General features: G+C 42.7%; 1 protein-coding gene across 3 annotated transcripts; it reads left to right on the top strand.

Annotated features, from left to right (window-relative positions):
- The first annotated feature begins 1,196 nt into the window (after positions 1-1,196).
- On the top strand, positions 1,197-21,417 carry LOC124049155 (divergent protein kinase domain 1B-like). 3 transcript variants are annotated; one of them, XM_046370530.1, is made up of 7 exons: positions 1,197-1,306; positions 4,688-4,822; positions 6,546-6,653; positions 6,786-6,962; positions 16,171-16,397; positions 16,633-16,774; positions 17,205-21,417. In XM_046370530.1, exons 2-7 carry the CDS (start codon positions 4,766-4,768, stop codon positions 17,646-17,648), a joined length of 1,155 nt encoding a protein of 384 aa, XP_046226486.1. In that variant the 5' UTR covers positions 1,197-1,306; positions 4,688-4,765; the 3' UTR covers positions 17,649-21,417. The 3 variants fall into 3 exon arrangements, with proteins under 3 accessions (XP_046226486.1, XP_046226484.1, XP_046226485.1); XM_046370528.1 differs by lacking the exon at positions 1,197-1,306 and adding an exon at positions 1,317-1,948; XM_046370529.1 differs by lacking the exon at positions 1,197-1,306 and adding an exon at positions 2,639-2,779.
- The last annotated feature ends 70 nt before the right edge of the window (positions 21,418-21,487 follow it).

Here is a 21,487-nt window from a genome sequence, read left to right as displayed (position 1 = left end):
AATGGTCTAATGTTGTTATGGTCTAATTTGAATGAATGTTGTTATGTTCTAATGTTGTTATTCTAATGTTAATGTTCTAAATGTTTGTTATGGTCTAATGGTTATGGTCTAAATGTAATGTTATGGTCTAATGGTCTAAATTGTTATGGTCTAATGGTCTAATGTTGTTATGGTCTAATGGTCTAATGTTGTTATGGTCTAATGTTGTTATGTCTAATGGTCTAATGTTGTTATGTCTAATGGTCTAATGTTGTTATGGTCTAATGTTGTTATGTTCTAATGTTGTTATGGTCTAATGGTCTAATGTTGTTATGGTCTAATGTTGTTATGGCATGGTCTAAAATGGTCTAATTGTTATGGTCTAATGGTCTAATGGTGTTATGTCTAATGGTGTTATGGTCTAATGGTCTAATGTTGTTATGGTCTAATGTTGTTATGGTCTAATGTTGTTATGGTCTAATGTTGTTATGGTCTAATGTTGTTATGATCTAATGTTGTTATGGTCTAATGGTCTAATGTTGTTATGGTCTAATGGTCTAATGTTGTTTGATCTAAATGGTAAGTTATGGTCTAATGTTGTTATGGTCTAATGTTATGGTCTAATGGTCTAATGCTGTTATGATCTAATGGTCAATGTTGTTTTAATTGTCTAATGTTGTTATGGTCTAATGGTCTAATGTTGTTATGATCTAATGGTCTAATGTTGTTATGGTCTAATGTTGTTATGGTCTATGGTCTAATGGTCTAATGTTGTTATGGATCTAATGTTGTTATGCTAATGGTCTAATGCTGTTTGGTCTAATGTTGTTTTAAAAATGGTTTGTTGTTATTATATACCATACTGAACGATGACGTCTAAATCATTGTCGTGGTCATCATTGTCCTGCTGGCAGAATACTGGTGGCTTGAGACCTGCAATTTGCCCTTTTAAAAAATCGCACTCTCATGAGTCACTGCAAAGCTGGCTGTTAAAGGCGCTACATGGTCAATCTGGAGGCTGCATTGGCCGTGAAGCATTTACGGCGATATGGCCTCTGCAGAGGTCAGGTCAGGGCAGCGCCGAGCAGCGCTGTTGTGAAGGAAGTTGTCAAGGAAGTGAGTTTGTGTTTATACAGGACCTCCCGCCCTCACCTGTCCTCAACCAATCATGTCAATGCGGAGCTATACCGAGCCCTCCCTATTGTTACAACGTTTGAGGGGCATACCGCGATGTGGTACAGAACTCAATTTGGCCTCTGCGTGCCTGCTCCGGATGCTCCGCGATTGCGTCACACCATCCATTTAGTGGCTTCGACCACATTTTCAGGTCAGGCATATATTGGCTCTTGCTGTTATGAGAGTTCGTTCGTAGAGTCAGAAGGTGTAGCCTGGTAGCGTATTCAATCATGTATTTTTTGAAACGGAGGAGTCGGACAGGATTTTTCAGTCAACATTAATATCCTAACCGATGGCGCCTAGGCAGCTGAAAACATGTGCTCAGCATGTCAGTCTGCATGCTGTGAAAGGAATATAGCTCCACTTTCTATTTTTCCCCAATGACGTCTGAAAGCTTAGGATAGGCTATGATTTTCTGCAAACCGAATGGCGTTGTTTGTGTATGAAATTGGATTGTGAAACGATGCCCACTTTCTCGCTGACCTGACTCACTGTGGCTCTGGACGGTTTAGATTTGGTCTTTTATTTTCATAAGGGATCTTTGCTCCACATGAAAATCTCGAACGATAAATGCGCACAAAACTGAATGCCATAGGGGTGAACAGGTGACGTCAGTTTAGTATGCTCAGACTGGAGATGCTGGTCCCATGGATGTGTCTCGACGGGAATACGGTTCAGTGATTTGCAGTTCCAGCCCGAGCGCGTTCTACTAACGGAATCGCTTATGATGCCCAGAGGTCTACGGAGGCTCGTGCACCTGGTGCTGTTTTGCCCTATGTCGAAGGGGCTGCAGGTGGGACCACTAGCTGAGATTTGGCTGCGTTTTTGTGCCCTATATGCCATCAGATCGTTACAAATAAGAGTATTCTATCTCTCTCTATTTGTCAGTAAATTGCTAAACTATAGACTTTTAATTAGGTAATAACACAATATACCATTGTATTGATTTGATTGTGTCTGCACAAAGTTTAGACCAGGCTATTTGCCTTATGGACACGGGTGCTATTGAATATCAATGTTGGAAAGATTTGAGTGATATACATCCGTGGTATTCATTTCTTGAATACACAAGCCTTTCAGTTTTGGCTGCAGTGAAGGCCCTGAAACTGTGAATAATGGCTTGGCAAGTTGCATTAAAATCGGGACAATTTACTACCCCCAGAGTATAGGTTCTGCACGCACTTATGTATTAAACGTGATTATTCATATTCATTTGCAACCTTGTCTCAGAGCATTGCATATCATTCTGTACGTACACTAATCAAAAATATACATGCAACATGTAAAGTGTTAGTCCCATGTTTCATAAACTGAAATTAAAGATTCCAGAAATGTTCCATATGCACAAAAAGCTTATTTTTCTCAACGTTGTGTTTACATCCCTGTTAGTGAGTATTTCTCATTCGCCAAGAGCATCCATCCACCTGACAGGTGTGGCATATCAAGAAGCTGATTAAACAGCAGTTTTGTCACACAACACAATGCCACAGATGTCTCAAGTTTTGGGGTAGCGTGCAATTGGCATGCTGACTGCAGGAATGTCGACCAGGGCTGTTGCCAGAGAATTGAATGTTAATTTCTATACCATAGGCCACCTTCAATGTCATTTTAGAAAATTTGGCAGGTACGTTCAACCGGCCTCACAAACGCAGACCATGTGTATGGCGTCGTGTGGGTAAGCAGTTTGCTGACGTCAATGTTGTGGTACAAAGTTCCCCATGGTGGCGGTAGGGTATGGTGATCACACCAGATACTGACTGGTTTTCAGATCCATGCCCTTATTGTTTTTTAAGCTATCTGTGAACAACAGATGCATATCTGGGCCTAATGAATTTATTTAAATTGACTGATTTCTTTATATGAACTGTAACTCAGTAAAATTGTTCAATGTTGCGTTTATATTTTTGTTCAGTGTAAATCCTGGACACTCCATTTTAGTATGATATATTATGTTTGGTATGGTTACATAAAACAGATGGTTACTTAAGACAAAAACGAAGGAGGGTGGCTGGTCGGTGTGACTGGGTAGGCGTATAACGTGAATGTTTAGCAACCCAAAGGTTGTGAGTTCAAATATCATCACAATTTTGTTTTGCATTTTAGCACATTTTAAACTACTTACTACTTCTGAGCTACTTTGCAACTACTTAGCATGTTTGCTAACCGTTCCCCTAACCTGAACCCTTTAATCTAACTCCTAAACTTAACCCTAACCCCTAGGTAACGTTAGCCACCTAGCTAGAATTCGTAACATAGCTTACATTTGCAAATTTGTGACATGTTGTACATTTTTCAAATTCATAAAATATTGTACGTTTTTCAAATTCGTAACATATAGTACAAATCGTAATTGGTAATATATCATATGAAATGGGGGATGGACATCCACAAATGAATACATGCCATACGAAACATAACATAACATACTAAATGGAGTTTCTCAGGTTTGCGTACAGCATAATACAAAATGCTCTGAGACCAGGTTGTCATTTTGTGACAACCAAACCTTATACTCGATGAACGTTTGAGGAGTAAAAGAAAGGTGCCAGGAATGGAAGACTGCAAATTTATTTGCACATTAGAGAGTTCAACAAGAGGGCATCTGTTTAAAATGTAACTTTGTAGATGCCCCTCTCTGATATGGCACTACAGCCAACAGTAAATTGCCACACATGCTCCTGCGCCCATCATTACACACACCTGTCACCATCGTTGGCTTGAGAGGTTTTCTTGCCTCGGTTGGCTCGGCAGGCTCCTACCTCAGCTGACTCGTCAGGCCCACGCCTCAGCCGGCTCGTCAGGCTCCCATGCCTCAGTGGGATCGCCAGGCTTTCACGCCTCAGCCAGCTCGTCAGGCTTCCATGCCCAAGCCGGCTCCCATGTCTTGGCCGGCCCATCAGGCTCACCCAGGTGGGACGCTGGGTGGCACCCCTAGAGGGGGTGGGGTACTGTCACACCAGCTCCCGCTCCTCCTGCCTGGCGCTCGAGGACGCCAGGCTGCCCATTATTACGCACACCTGTCACCATCGTTACGCGCATCTGTGCTTCTTTGGACTCACCTGGACTCCATTACTTTGTCGATTTTTCCCTCCTATATCTGTCTTTTCCTCGGTTTGATCTCCGTGTCAGTATTATTGTTGTTGTTTCCCCTGTTCAGACGATGTCCTTGTTTGTTTCATGTCAGATATTTATTAAATGTTTACTCCCTGTACTTGCTTCTCATCTCCCAGTGTCTGTCCTTACATAAATACAGGTTTGAATGGGTCATTGAGTTAGAGCATGCTGCTGGCCAAATCAGGGTTGTGCATTTTCTTCCCCGCAATGGCCATGCTGATAGTTCTGTATTTCGCCTTGGAGAAGAATGTCTTCCACAAGACCATATTATAAAGATTGCTTAGCTTTCTCAGTGTCTTTATGGCCTAAAACCCCTCTCTTCCTCCGTATGTTTGTCTTGTTTGGGATAAAGCAGAAGACCCATATCTGTAGGACTGTGGACTTTGGTCAATGTGTAATCTTCTCCTCTCCTGTGTAGAGTCGTCTCCCGGCGTTAAAGGTGAAGTACCTGCTGCTGGCCTGGCTGGGGATCCTGGTAGCCAGCTGGGTCCTCTACATGCAGTACGCCTCCTACTCAGAGCTCTGCCGAGGACACGTCTGCCACATGGTCATTGTAAGTATGAAACAGCGTGAACACCCTGACACCTCCTACGAAGGAAGGAGAAAGAGAGAGCGTGGGAGTAATGGATTGGAAGAACATTTAAAGGGACTGGAAGGGCAAGCTGTGGGTGGAAGATGGAACACTAAGGTCTGGAAATGGACAGATGGAAAGAGTGAATGAGAATAAGAGTCATCTGTATTTAGTGTCAGTGACTGCTGAGTGCAGGATGGTTCCTCTTATAATAGAGCAGGAAAGAGTATTCACAGAATACCTGATAAGAGTCACACTGGATGAAAAATCAGTGATGTAACAGAGAGCCTGCATTCAAAATGTCATCTTATTTACTCAGGCTCTGTCCAAAATGTGTGCACTAAATAGGGAATAGGGTGCCATTTAATGGTAGCCAGGCCACAGGAGAAGTGACTCTACTCTAGTTTCCTTAAGCATTGTTCCCTGCGATGAACAGTGATGAGAAGTAACCAATCATTCCCAGATCAGCAACGTCAGCACAGTCATTTCCCTCGTCACATATTTTACATTACATTTCAGGTTGAATTTAAGCAGCAAGGGCGAGATCCCTGTGAAATATTACATTTATACTCTGAAGTGGGACTGTTTGTTGCTCAGCAGTCAGCACACACATATTCAGAAGTAAAGGATCAAGAGAGAGAGAGGGGAAGGGTAAAGATGAATGGCCAGCCTGAGGTGGTCCTGTTTTGGTGTCTTTATCTATGTATAGTGTTATTGTGATGAATACGGCAGTACTATCGTGCCCTACTCTTCCTTGTGCTGTGAGAGGGAGAGGCAGGCTGTCTGTCTCAGGACATACAAACAGGGAAAACAGTGTCTGGAAAGGGGGAACATGGAGAGAAGGTAGCGGGATGGAGAGTGTAAAAGAGAGAAGGAAGGAGTGAGAGAAGTGTTGCCATTGTGTGTGTCCCGCTAGGCTAATTTGCACATTAGTGCGACATTAAGGACGACTGGGCCTTTAATTGGTTGGCTCGCAACCAAAGTGGCCAAAATGAAATCCTATTACCATAGCAACTGTTATACCGTGGAGAAGGTCACAGCCTATAGTCTTTATTTATCAATTTTGCTTTGCAAGAGTGAAACTGTTTGGGTGGATCTCGTCTTACTGTGGCACAAGCTACTGGAGCAGTGGATTTAGCTACAGGCTGGCGTGCTGCCTGGATGTTTTACCTGTATGTTTCCTAAACAAGATAATCTCACACCCACACATGCTCATTTATGCAATGACTTTACATCTCCTTTCTGCTTCTGCAAACAGTCTTTTCCAGATATTTTTTGGGGGTTGGGGTATATCGCTACTCAGTGCCAACAATGGTGCCCAGATCAGGGTGGACCAAATATAACCGATACATGTGTATGAACACATAAGCCATCTCACAGGGGGTGAAAATAAGTTGACATCTGTATGGAGACTGGAAAATCCTCACCATTGTTATCTACAGTATAAAAAAAAACGATGGTTTGCGTACAGGTGGGTATCTCCACCTGGGATATAGGCCATAGTACACATGAGGGAGAGATACAATTATTCACATTTGACAAAAGCTGTATTTTTTTTTTTTAGCTCACCCATTTCCTAACCTTTACCTAATTCACCTAACCTGCTAAGTAAGTTCTCCGAACCTGCTATATTGTAGGATCCTTGGATCCTCTTCCTGTTGATAATGTGATGACGTATTTCCTGTTTCCTGTCTGTCTGTCTCAGTGTGACCACTACAGAAGAGGCATTATCTCAGGGTCGTCCTGCAAGGCCCTGTGTGAGGAGAGGAGCCTGACCCTGCAGCGATGCATGTCCACCTCTTCCACACACCAAGTAGGTAACACATACCAAGTAGGTAACACATACCAAGTAGGTAACACATACACACACATCAGGTAATACCCACGCACACACACTCTATCTACTCTGTCTCTATGTAATGGGTATATTTACCTGTGGTTCTAGGTGTACAGTGGTCTGTGGAAGGACAGGCCTGTGGTGATAAAGTGTGGTCTAGAAGAGCCTCTGAAGGGGGACGTGGCTCCTGACTCTGTACTGAGACAGGAAATTACCCTGTTTGACAAGCCCACCCGCGGGACCTCCATGGATGAGTTCAGAGAGATGTTGCACAGCTTTCTCAAGGTCTGGTTGCCCATTTCACTTCCTGTCAGTCAGATTAGATAGAAGAGCTTTCCACAATAGACATGTTGGTTGTTTAGCAACAAAACTGAGGTGTGTGTAACTATGGGGAAAAACGGACAGGGTTGGCTAAGATAGAAGCTATATTTAGTCTCCGATGTTTATTGAAAACTTAAATACATTTGTACAATGACCACTTTTCTTTCAATTAAATCGTTAGTTGTTGGTTAACTAGCTAGTGAACCATTTTAGCATTGACTTGAAATCAGTCAAAACATAGTATCAATAACAAGCTGAAACGAGCCACTTACGATTCCCCACATTTTATTTCTTTACTGTTTTATTTCACCTTTATTTAACCAGGTAGGCTAGTTGAGAACAAGTTCTCATTTACAACTGCGACCTCGCCAAGATAAAGCATAGCAGTGTGAACAGACAACACAGAGTTACACATGGAGTAAACAATTAACAAGTCAATAACACAGTAGAAAAAAGAGAGTCTATATACATTGTGTGCAAAAGGCATGAGGAGGTAGGCGAATAATTACAATTTTGTAGATTAACACTGGAGTGATAAATGATCAGATGGTCATGTACAGGTAGAGATACTGGTGTGCAAAAGAGCAGAAAAGTAAATAAATATAAACAGTATGGGGAAGAGGTAGGTGAAAATGGGTGGGCTGTTTACCAATAGACTATGTACAGCTGCAGCGATCGGTTAGCTGCTCAGATAGCAGATGTTTGAAGTTCGTGAGGGAGATAAGTCTCCAAATTCAGCAATTTTTGCAATTCGTTCCAGTCACAGGCAGCAGACAACTGGAACAAAAGGCGGCCAAATGAGGTGTTGGCTTTAGGGATGATCAGTGAGATACACCTGCTGGAGCGCGTGCTACGGGTGGGTGTTGCCATCGTGACCAGTGAACTGAGATAAGGCGGAGCTTTACCTAGCATGGACTTGTAGATGACCTGGAGCCAGTGGGTCTGGCGACGAATATGTAGCGAGGGCCAGCCGACTAGTGCATATAGGTCGCAGTGGTGGATGGTATAAGGTGCTTTAGTAACAAAACGGATGGCACTGTGATAAACTGCATCCAGTGCTGAGTAGAGTATTGGAAGCTATTTTGTAGATGACATCGCCGAAGTCAAGGATCGGTAGGATAGTCCGTTTTACTAGGGTAAGTTTGGCGGTGTGAGTGAAGGAGGCTTTGTAGCGGAATAGAAAGCTGACTCTAGATTTGATTTTAGATTGGAGATGTTTGATATGAGTCTGGAAGGAGAGTTTACAGTTTAGCCAGACACCTAGGTACTTATAAATGTCCACATATTCTAGGTCGGAACCATCCAGGGTGGTGATGCTAGTCGGGCGTGCGGGTGCAGGCAGCGAACGGTTGAAAAGCATGCATTTGGTTTTACTAGCGTTTAAGAGCAGTTGGAGGCCACGGAAGGAGTGTTGTATGGCATTGAAGCTCGTTTGGAGGTTAGATAGCACAGTGTCCAAGGAAGGGCCGGAAGTATACAGAATGGTGTCGTCTGCGTAGAGGTGGATCAGGGAATCGCCCGCAGCAAGAGCAACATCATTGATATATAAAGAGAAAATATTCGACCTGAGAATTGAACCCTGTGGCACCCCCAGAGACTACCAGAGGACCGGACAACATGCCCTCCGATTTGACACACTGAACTCTGTCTGCAAAGTAATTGGTGAACCAGGAAAGTCAGTCATTAGAAAAACTGAGGCTACTGAGTCTGCCGATAAGAATATGGTGATTGACAGAGTCGAAAGCCTTGGTCAGGTCGATGAAGACTGCTGCACAGTACTGTCTTTTATCGATGGCAGTTATGATATCGTTTAGTACCTTGAGCGTGGCTGAGGTGCACCCGTGACCGGCTCGAAACCAGATTGCACAGGTACGGTGGGATTCGAGATGGTCAGTGACCTGTTTGTTGACTTGGCTTTCGAAGACCTTAGATAGGCAGGGCAGGATGGATATAGGTCTGTAACAGTTTGGGTCCAGGGTGTCTCCCCCTTTGAAGAGGGGGATGACTGCGGCAGCTTTCCAATCCTTGGGGATCTCAGAAGATATGAAAGTGAGGTTGAACAGGCTGGTAATAGGGGTTGCGACAATGGCGGCTGATAGTTTCAGAAATAGAGGGTCCAGATTGTCAAGCCCAGCTGATTTGTACGGGTCCAGGTTTTGCATCTCTTTCAGAACATCTGCTATCTGGATTTGGGTAAAGGAGAACCTGGAGAGGCTTGGGCGAGTAGCTGCGGGGGGGTGGAGCTGTTGGCCGAGGTTGGAGTAGCCAGGAGGAAGGCATGGCCAGCCGTTGAGAAATGCTTGTTGAAGTTTTCGATAATCATGGATTTATCGGTGGTGACCGTGTTACCTAGCCTCAGTGCAGTGGGCAGCTGGGAGGAGGTGCTCTTTTTCTCCATGGACTTTAGTGTCCCAGAACTTTTTGGAGTTAGAGCTACAGGATGCAAATTTCTGCCTGAAGAAGCTGGCCTTGGCTTTCCTGAATGACTGTGTGTATTGGTTCCTGATTTCCCTGAACAGTTGCATATCGCGGGGACTATTCGATGCTATTGCAGTCCGCCACAGGATGTTTTTGTGCTGGTCGAGAGCATTCAGGTCTGGAGTGAACCAAGGGCTATATCTGTTCTTAGTTCTGCATTTTTTGAACGGAGCATGTTTCTTGCCATTCTTGCTAGCAATCTGGCCATCCAGAATCACAACAACAGGATGACATCTGCCTGTGACGTTGTCAGCTAACCCATCTATAGGGAACTGGTGTTTTCTGGTACAGGCTGTGTTACAGGCATGCACATTCAAAATGCAAATGAACTCAACCCCTCAATCAGAGAGGAGGGAGATAGAGAATAGAGTGTGTGATGGAACGAGGCGGTAGGGGGAGGGAGGGAGAGGCAGAGAGAGGTTAGGGGCTGAAGCCCCGTGCCAAATATAACCCTACACGTCATTGTCAGTACAATGGCTCCACTCTCCGCCATATAGAGAAGTGCTGAGAGTGGGGAAGGAATAAGTTATATGGAAGAAATCTAGCACATTTCAATCATTCCTCAGTCTCCTTTTTATTATGGTGTGTACGACTAACTGAACTGAAAAGTGAACTGTTTTTGGTTGTCTATTTTTTTCTTCTTTAAATAGCATTATATGCAGTTTATTAGGTACACCACCCCATTCATGAAAATAGTTTGCTCCTACAGACAATAGCTATATTTCCAGTAACTTGTCCAGCGATTATTATTTTTTTATTTATTTATTTTATTTATTTTCCGACATGTAGAACATTTGAATAGAAAATAGATGTGACAATTGCCTGTTAGTTCAATGGAAACGCAACCTATCTTGAGTCGATTTAAAAACAGCGGGATGTAATGAATTCACACCTAAACAGTTTTCAGAAAAACCCCGTGTCTAATAAAAATGTAGTGGTTGAAGTGTTACCATTGTCCATTCAGGCAAATTGCACGTTAATACATTGCTGGCATTTGTATGCCATCCCATCTGTTTCATGTCTCAGGTAGCATGCAAAAATGGACTAATATTTCCACACTCTAATAACTCCTATGTTCCTATCAAATCGGCTGCCTAGGCTAGTCCGTGCCATAGTGAAATTTGCACTCCTGTAGAGCTGAAATAATTGGATGGTGAAACTTGCCAGCCAACCAGAAAAGCAAGGTGATCAGTGGAAACGCATTCTCTGGAGTGATGAATCACGCTTCACCATCTGGCAACCCGACAGACAAATCTGTCCAATACATAGTGCCAACTGTAAAGTTTGGTGGAGGAGGAATAATGGTCTGGGGCTGTTTTTCATGGTTCGGGCTATGCCCCTTAGTTCCAGTGAAGGGAAATCTTAAAACAACACCATACAATGGCATTATAGATGATTCTGTGCTTCCAACTTTGTGGCAACAGTTTGGGGAAGGCCCTTTCCTGTTTCAGCATGACAATGTACCGTGCACAAAGTGAGGCCCATACAGAAATAGTTTGTCAAGATTGGTGTGGAAGAACTTGACTAGCCTGCACAGAGCCCTGACCTCAACCCCATCGAACATCTTTGGGATGAATTGGAATGCGGACTGCGAGCCAGGCCTAATCGCCCAACATCAGTGCCCGACCTCACTAATGCTCATGTGGCTGAATGGAAGCAAGCCCCCGAGCGATGTTCCAACGTCTAGTGGAAAGCCTTTACAGAAGAGTGGAGCAAATGGAGGACAAACTCCATATTAATGCCCATGATTTTGGAATTAGATGTTCGACAAGCAGGTGTTCATATATTTTTGATCATGCAGCCATATCTAGAAAAAAATAATTCCAAAGACTGGACCTAAAATTGTATATGAACAATAATTCCTATGTCGAAGATGTGAAAAATATTTGTTGGTCTGATTTGTCTAATGAGGAACATTCGGATGCTGCATTTATGAAAATGCTTCTTCTGGTTACTGAAAGGCATGCGCCCATCACGAAACTGACTGTTAGAACTGCCAAATCCCCATGGATAGATGATGAATTGAAAAACTATGGCTGAGAGTGATGAGGCAGAGGGAAATGTCTGACAACAAAGCAGACTGGTAAACATACAGTAAATTGAGAAATCACGTAACTAAACAAAAATAAGAAACTATATTATGGAACAAAGATGAATAATAAAGTACTTTGAATTAAATTTTTGTCAAAAAACAAACTCTGCTCTATCCTTCATTGAGGCAGATGGCTTGTTCCTTTGATTTTGCCAACCACTTTAATAACTGTTTTGTTGACAAGATTAGCAAACGTAGGTATGACATGCAAACAACAAGTATTTAATACTGAACCTCCATATTCATGCATAATTGTTATGGGATTTTTATCATGACTAAGGTATACTGCACTATAACTGGCAATAATTCTACCCTGTCTTTCTTGTAGTATTAAATTATGTTAGGAAGGGGTTATATGGCATGTACCTAGGAAGAAAGGAATGTATGTGGAGATAAGAGAGGACAGGGAGCGCTCCTCCAGAGTTATAGTGTCTGGGGGAGCCTGGAACGGTCAGCTGAGGGGTTAGACTCATGAGAAAATCCATGTTGTATGTATGTATGTATGTATGTATGTATGTATTTATGTATGTATGTGCATAGTTTAGGATGGTATAAGAAGAAATGTATTTGTGAGAAGTTGAGAGCTCTCGCAAATAAATTGGGATCTGATCAATTGTGAGCTGGGAATTCTGTCTGTTTTATTGAAGACCAGAACTTTACAACCTCTGGGTGTCAGACAGATAAATATAATTGGAATTTATGAACACTGATTAAATAATTACTTGACAATAATGGACAAAATAATTAAAGACAAGCACTGTAGTTTTGAGTTACACCAAGGTAAATTGCTGAGGTTGGTAGCAGAGTACATTGTGACTCCTGTTTGCCACATCTTCAATTTAAGCCTGGAAGAAGGCATGTGCCCTCAAACATGGAGGGATGAAAAAGTCATTCCACTGCCCAAGAATAGCAGAGCATCGTTTACTGGCTCAAACAGCCGACCAAACAGCCTGTTACAAGTGCTTAGAAAACTTTGGGGAAAATTGTGTTTTATCAAATACAACATTTATTTTACAGAAAACAAATTAAAAATCATGAACTGGCACACACCCAGAGAAGATGATTTAGTGTAGAGGTGCTGACTAACGGTGAATAAACTGTAAGCTATAAAAACCAAGTGTCACACAATCCATATACAGTTGAAGTGGGAAGTTTACATACACCTCAGCCAAATACATTTAAACTCAGTTTTCACAATTCCTAACATTTAATCCTAGTAACAATTCCCTGTCTTAGGTCAGTTAGGATCACCACTTTATTTTAAGAATGTGAAATGTCAGAATAATAGTAGAGAATGATTTATTTCATCACATTCCCAGCGGGTCAGAAGTTTACAAACACTCAATTAGTATTTGGTAGCATTGCCTTTAAATTGTTTAACTTGGGTCAAACGTTTTGGGTAGCCTACCACAAGCTTCCCACAATAAGTTTGGTGAATTTTGGCCCATTCCTCCTGACAGAGCTGGTGTAACTGAGTCAGGCTTGTAGCCTCCTTGCTCGCACACACTTTTTCAGTTCTGCCAACAGATGTTCTATAGGATTGAGGTCAGGGCTTTGTGATGGCCACTCCAATACCTTGACTTTGTTGTCATTAAGCCATTTTGCCACAACTTTTGAAGTATGCTTGGGGTCATTGTCCATTTGGAAGACCCATTTGCGACCAAGCTTTAACTTCCTGACTGATGTCTTGAGATGTTGCTTCAATATATCCACATAATTTCTCTTCCTCATGATGTCATCTATTTTGTGAAGTGCACCAGTCCCTCCTGCAGCAAAGCACCCCCACAACATGATGCTGCCACCCCTGTGCTTCACGGTTGAGATGGTGTTCTTTGGCACAATTGGCCTAGCGTGGTCCGGGTCAGGGAGAGTTTGGCCGGTAGGGATATCCTTGTCTCATCGCGCACCAGCGACTCCTGTGGCGTGCCAGGCGCAGTGCACGCTAATCAGGTCGCCAGGTGCACAGTGTTTCCTCCGACACATTGGTGCGGCTGGCTTCCGGGTTTGATGCGTGCTGTGATAAGAAGCAGATAGTAATTACTAACAATTGGATACCACGTAATTGAGGAGAAAAGGGAGTTACATTTTATTTTATTTTTTTAATGACCCCAACCTAAGTGTATGTAAACTTCTGACTTCAACTGTGTGTGTGTGTGTGTGTGTGTGTAGACTTTCAGTTTGCTTATATGGACGCTACCGTAGGGCAGCCGACTTGTGCCATTATTGTTTTTACAAATGACCTTTCACTGACCTTGAGTAAAGCCTGTGTGTCAATGAACACTGATGACTCAACAATATACATGTCGGCTGCATCAGTAAAATAAATAACTCTGACGCTTCAGTTTTAGAGGGTAACTAGCAATAGGCCTGTGCTAAAAATCTCAAACTAAAAGCATATTTTTTAGTGCAAATTACGTATGCAACTCTAAACCTTTTTTAGATCTATTTTTGAATAATATGGCTATTGAGCAAATTAAGGAGACAAAACTGCTGGGTGTAACCCTAGATGGTAAGCTGTCATGGTCAAAAAATTTGCACTCAATGGCTGCTAAAATGGGAAGAGGTCTGTCCATGATAGGCTGTTGCTCTGCCTTCTTGACATCTCAGACGACCAGACAGGTCCTACAGGCCCTATTTTATTTTGCACCTGGACTACTGCCCAGCTGTGTGGTCATGTGTGGCAAATAAATGTTTTTTTATATATCTTGTATTGTAATTTGCACTGTACTATGTATTAGACCTAGATATTGTGTGTACTGATATGTAGGCTGTGTGTGACATTTAAATCTAGAGTGCTTTCGGAAAGTTCAGATCCCTTCCCTTTTTCCACATTTTGTTGCGTTACAGCATTGTTCTAAAATTGATCAAATGACCCCATAATGACAAAGCAAAAACAGGTTTTTAAACATTTTTGCAAACGTATTAAAAATAAAAACAGAAATAGCTTATTTACTATAGTATTCAGAATCTTTGCTATGAGACTCAATTGAGCTCAGGTACATCCTGTTTCCATTGATCATCCTTGAGATGCTTCTACGACTTGATTGGAGTCCACCAGTGGTAAATTCAATTGATTGGACATGATTTGGAAAGGCACACACCTGTCTATTTCAGGTCCCACAGTTGACAGTGCATGTCAGAGCAAAAAACAAGCCATGAGGTTGAAGGAATTGTCCAAAGAGAGATGAGACAGGATTGTGTCTGCAGCATTGATGGTCCCCAAGAACACAGTGGCCTCCATCATTCTTAAATGAAAGAAGTTAGGAACCACCAAGAACCCAATAGTCACTCTAACAGAGCCTCAGAGTTCCTCTGTGGAAATGGACAACCACCTCTGCAGCATTCCACCAAGAGTGGATGATCGAGTGGCCAGACGGAAGCCACTCTTTAGTAAAAAGCACAACAGTCTGCTTTGAGAGTGCCAAAATGCACCTAAAAGACTCTCAGACCATGAGAAACTAGATTCTCTGGTCTGATGAAATCAAGACTGAATTATTTTGCCTGAATGTCAAGCGTCACATCTGGAGGAAACCTGGCACCATCCTACGGTGAAGTATGGTGGTGGCAGTATCATGCTGTGGGGATGTTTTGCAGCGGCAGGGACTGGGAGATGAGGGTAATATGAACGGAACGAAGTACAGTGAGATCCTTGATGAAAAACTTCTCTAGAGCACTCAGGGCCTCAGACTGGGGACAGGACAACGACCCTAAGCACACAGCCAACACAATGCAGGAGTGGCCCAGTCAGAGCCCGGACTTGAACCCAATCAAATATCTCTGGAGAAATCTGAAAATAGCTGTTCAGCGACGATCCCCATCCAACCTGCCAGAGCTTGAGAGGATCTGCAGAGAAGAATGGGAGAAACTCCACAAATACAGGAGTGCCAAGTTGATAGTGTCATACCCAAGAAGACTCGAGGCTATAATTGCTGCTAAAGGTGCTTCAACAAAATATTAATGTAAATGAGTAAATGATATGAATACTTGTGTAAATGTATCAGTTTCTTTTTATATACATTTGCAAAAAATCCTAAACCTGTTTTTGCCTTGTCATTGTGGGGTATTTTGTGTAGGTTGATGAGAATTTTTTTTAAATAAGGCTGTAACAAAATGTGGAAAAAGTCAAGGTGTCTGAATACCGAATGCACTGGATTTCAGTCCTTTACTAATAATGTTCTGTATTATGTCATGTTTCATGTGGACCCCAGGAAGAGTAGCTGATACTTTTGCCATGGCTAATGGGGATCCTAACAGCAGATCCCAACGGATCTGTGACCAACAGATACATATCTGGATTTCCATGTGAAATCCATAGATTTAGGCCTAATATTTATCAATCGACTGATTTCCATATATGAACTGTAATTCAGTAAATCTTTGAAATTGTTGCATGTTGCGTTTTTTATATTTCAGTGTAGATGGGTGTACCTAATAAACTGTCCATGAAGTGTATATTTAAACTGTTATTCTAGTCTTAGCTGGCTGATATTTACGCCGTTGCTTAGTGGTCAAAAACTGTAACATTCGATTGCAAGGTTTGAACATCATGGTCTCCTGTACATATCAGTTCCTCACTTCGTTTTCTCTCTGTCCTCCCTGCAGTCTAACCTGGGAGAGCAACCTTCTCTCACCACCTTGGTGGGTCGTGTCATCACCCTGGCCGATGTCAACAAGGACCGCAAGGTGTCCCTGGCGGAAGCCAAGTCTGTGTGGGCTCTCCTCCAGATTAACGAGTTCCTTCTGATGGTAGCCCTGCAGGAGAAGGAGCATACCCCCAAACTGCTGGGCTTCTGCGGGGACCTGTACGTGACTGAGCGTGTGGGCCACAGGTAAGGACTACTTTGGAAATAAGGGTTTTAATTAAAGAATGACTGTATTGGCTGATTTTAATTGGTTTTGTCCATGTAATTTTCAAGAAATGCCACTACAAACATTTGTGTCTTGGATGTGTGGTTTGATTAGGTGTTCATTGGTTTCAAATTATATTATCTGGGATTAAATGCACATCTTGTTGGTGTATGTATTTTTTTTTAACCCAGAAATAATATTACATTAAATCTACAGCTCCCTCTATAAGTTTGAGGTCCCCAGCTACCTGCAGGCATTAGTCCCAGAGGCCCTGAGCTCCAGCCTGAACCAGTGGCTGGCCCCGGCGTGGCCCCGGAGGGCCCGCATCACCATCGGCCTGCTGGAGTTTATAGAGGAGGTAAAGATAAGATAGGAGGAGCCATAGAGATAGAGGACTCATCTTTGTATCTGTGCCATTATAGCGTATGTGACAGCATGGGCAGTGCCATTGAGGCCACCTCCATTTTAAAGTAGTCAATTTTCTTCACGATTGGCTGATCCCTCCTGATGACATGGTTGAACATGACTCCAAAAGGATCACCAGGAGGGATCAGCCAATGAAATTGGAAGTTTCCCCCTGGGTTGACTCAATTAAAATGGTGGAAGCCCAATGGTACTGCCCATGCTAATATGACCTTTTGGCCACTGGTTGCGGCTCTGTGAATACATAAAACATATCAAGCTTAGACAGAGGACAGACAATTTATAATCATTGGGAATAGAAAGTGTAGTTGTCTGATTTATAATAATCTATACACTAAACATCTGTACCCCATCAATTCCAACAGGTGTTCCACGGGGCCTACGGCAGCTTCCTGATGTGTGACGCCAGCCTGCGCCACGTGGGGTATAACTTCAGGTATGACTGCAAGATGGCAGACCTGCGCAGCGTGGCGTCCGAGATGGCGGTCCGCAGGTTTCTGCGGGGACGTCACTGCGAGACAAACGCTGACTGCACCTTCGGGCGTGACTGCACTGCCACCTGCGATCGGCTGGTGAAGCAATGTAACACAGAGGTGGTCCAGCCCAACCTAGCCAAGGTGTGTGTGATGCTACAGGACTATCTGGTGTCTGGGGCGCCCCAGGACCTCCGCATAGACCTGGAGAATCAGCTCCGTACGTGTGTGACGCTCAGCGGCCTGGCTAGCCAGATGGAGGTGCACCACTCGCTGGTCCTCAACAACCTCAAAACCCTGCTGTGGAAGACCATCTCCAACACACAGTACTCCTGAGGACCACAGAAGAGCTGCTGGGAGCCATATGTAGGCCTGGGTCGTATTCATTTGACACCAAATAAAGGAAAATGGATTGAAACAAATGGACAATCTGAAGTTGTCCAGTAAGAAATGCAACTGTATAAACTGTTGCATAATTTTCTACGGTATGCCCTAATGACTACAACTCATTTTTCCTTAGACCGACCTTAACCAGGAAAAACAAAACACCAGGACCTACCCATAGGAGTGAGGGAGGTCCAAACTCTACCCTATTATTTACCCTAGAGGTACTTCCCCTCCTACCCTACTTTTTTACAAACATGCCAAAAGCTTGAGTAAAACAGACTAGTAAATCACTGGCTGAAAGTGAAAATGATTTAAAAGTAAAGGCAGTTTATTTTTATGGAAGGATTCTTTATTTTGTGAAGGAGGAAACTGTCTGGTCTATTCTCAGGGCCTTGTCTATGTAATGATAATTAACTGTACAGTATTCTACTTTAAAGAGTAGTTAAGTGTATAACTTCTATCAGGGAACGTCAATGTAGAGGTGTAATGCCATGAAAATATGGGCGTGATGTAACAGTATGTGAAAAAACGACTATTTTATCTGTGTGTGAATGGTCCATCAGACAAGGTCAAATGAGATGGAAATATGGAGGGATCAATTGAGCTTTTGTGATAGATCATAACCAATCTATATTACTCAGATGAAAAGAAAAAAAATACAGCACTCCAAACTATGGCAATTTTTCTAGACTAAAAAAATTGAAGTCTCAGTATTTTATGAATTATACAACAGGTTGGTCTAATGCTGATTGGGTAAAACCACATTCCAGCCAGTGTCTGTACCACCATCTAACTTACTATTTACTGTTCCATCCGATTGCGCAATCCACTGTCTGGCGATATCGCACCTCATTAGCTCATTGCTATGATGCATCCAAATAAACAATAAACATTATCCAAACAAATGTCACAAAACAGCTTAAACAAATGCAGCTATTCAGGCTGCACTGTTTGACGTGACTAAGTTAGCCGTAGTTGGCTAGCTAGCAAGCAAGGGATAAGAAGGTTGCCAGCCAGCATGGCAATGGAACGTTAAGAATGAACGACTGACACAACATAAAATTGAACGACTGTGGCGCGTCTCTGGCAACCGAAACACCAGCTTGGGTAGCAACCCTAGATCTGTGTCGGGACTGTCTTGTGGAACGATGAAATAGTATGAACAAATTCATCAAATCAAAATGTTAATCATTAGTTGAATATGTTGATAAAAGTGAATATGCACTCAAAGCCGGTGTGGAGGATATTGGCACGGTTTGCCGGCCCTAGTCATGGGCCTAACACCCGTGCCAATATATACTCCAAACACCGGCTTCTCTGGCATTATCACTTAAGGGGAAAAAGCTGTCTTTTACCATTGTGTTTTCGCCCCAACAGTATTTTGCAATTCACATTCCAACCAACCATGTTCTCGCCTCAAGTTCCATCCATCTTTCCATGGCACCAATATATTAATTTTACAGGTGTACTTGTTAAAATAGTCTCCAGTATCAGTAGATACATTGTAATAGTGACATGTTTCGGTATCTGAAGGGGAACGCTCATAAGAAAATATATTTCAACCAGTGAGATCAGCTTGAGATTTGAATTAGCTTGAAAATTGCATCATGATAAAAGTGACACTCAAAACCAAAGTCTGGTCCATAAGGCAATTTGATTCTTAAATTGGATCCAAATACTGCCTATTTAAATAAAGGGTACACAGTCCAGAGGTTAACATGATCATCCATCTACCCAAATACAGTGCCTATCAGATTCTACCAACTTTACGCAACTCTTATAGCAACATGCACAGTGTACAAAAAATTATGAATACCTTCATAATATCAAGTTGCACCTGATTGTGCCCTCAGAACAGCCTCAATTTGTCTGGCCATGGACTCCACAAGGTCTAGAAAGCTTTCCACAAGGATGCTGGCCCATGTTGACTCCAATGCGTCCCACAGTTGTGTCAAATTGGCTGGTAGTGGATCTCTATACCGAATAGTTCATTCCATCTCATCCCACAGATGCTCAATTGGATTGAGATCTGGTGACTGGGCAGGCCACTGCAGTAAGCAGAATACATCATTCGTGGAACCATTCCTGGACAATCCAAGCCTTGTGCCATTATCCTGCTGAGAAAAAAAATCCATTCACAGATTGATACACTCCTGCCATGAAGGGATGCACCCGATTGACAATGATGTTTATATATCCCTTGGCATTCAAACATTGTGCCACTTATCAACTGGCTCAATGTGTGCCATGAAAACACACCACCAACCTGCAATGTTGACATGCGGCATGATGGATGCATGTACTCGTGGTTCTCAACATACCAAAGCCCTCCCATCAGCGTGAAACAGCAGGAACCGGGATTCATCAGACCAGGCAATGTTTTTCAAATTCTCTATGGTTTGTTCCTTAGTCCACTGCAACCCATTCATTTTTTTTGTGCTGAAAGAGGAACTCCAAGGTCGTCGACTGCCACACCCCATTCGTGTCAAGGTACGACGAGTTGTGCATTCTTTTGGGTCTTTGGGCACCAATGTTGTACTGGGCTGTCAGTTGACTAACTGTAGCCAGTCTGTTGCTCTGCACAATTCAGGTCAGCCTCCTTTGTCGTCTTTCGTCAAAGACCCATTTTCGGCCACAGGCCTACCGTTGGCTGGATGTCCTTTAGGCGGTGGACCATTCTTGAGACACGGGAAACTTGAGCGTGAAAAACCCAGCAGCATTGCAGTTCTTGACAAACTGATACGCCTGGCAGCTACTACCATACTCCGTTACAAAGGCACTTCGATCTTGCCCATTCACCCTCTGAATGGCACACATACACAATCCATGTGTCTCAAGTATTAAATCTTTTAACCCATCTCCTCACCTTCATTTACACAGTTTGAAGTGGATTCAACATGACATCAAGGATCATAGCTTTCACCTGGTCAGGCCATGTCATGGAAAGAGCAGATGTTCCTAATGTTTTGTACACAGTGGTTGTTGCCGTAAGAGTTCTGCAAAGTTGGTAGAATCTTATTCCAAATGATTCAGAACTAATGGATGCCAAAGGTGCTTCCAAGTACTATGTTTAGGATGGAGACTTGTCCAAATTATGGTATTTCAGTGTTTAATTTGTTACATTTTCTATAACTTTAACGTTGGTTGTGTAGATCTGTAGGAATATAATAAAATGTAACCAATTAATGCAGCAAAACAGTGCCCTACACTATAGAAGATGTCACCATAAACAGGCAAGAGTGTGGCCTGCACAATACTTTCTCTACCATCACCTTGAATCTTCAACTTTGAAACTGGCCACATCTTGGCTTCTTCGTCACATCTGCAATCTGTCAAAGAATCAGGAAATGGGTGAGAAATGGGTGAGACAACGATAGCCAAAAGACCTATCAATCCTCCAAAATGATCAAGAAAAGTAGACCTCGGATCAAAGTCAATCAAAACTCAAAGTCTTGGACTAATGGCAGTTACCAGTCAGTAAACAAATTAACACAAGAAACACAACTGCTGAGGGTGAGGGATCTTGAAGGAAAAGTCCACCACAGTTTTTGGTGTTTGTTCCATTGTTGACATAAGTAAAACATTTTTGGTGTTTGTTCCATTGTTGACATAAGTAAAACATTTTTGGTGTTTGTTCCATTGTTGACATAAGTAAAACATTTTTGGACAATGTCACCAATGGACTAAAACAATAAATACCAAACTATTTTTTCTTTAACTGGCTCACTCCTGTTCAAACACTTCCTGTACACTAAGAACCCTTTTCAGAGGGTCTAAATGGTTCCTTG

This window comes from Oncorhynchus gorbuscha, linkage group LG11 (genome assembly GCF_021184085.1).
Source record: "Oncorhynchus gorbuscha isolate QuinsamMale2020 ecotype Even-year linkage group LG11, OgorEven_v1.0, whole genome shotgun sequence".
Taxonomy (NCBI): Eukaryota; Metazoa; Chordata; class Actinopteri; order Salmoniformes; family Salmonidae; genus Oncorhynchus; species Oncorhynchus gorbuscha.
Note: the sequence above shows the minus strand (reverse complement) of the source record. Positions and strands in the feature narration are given on the sequence as shown.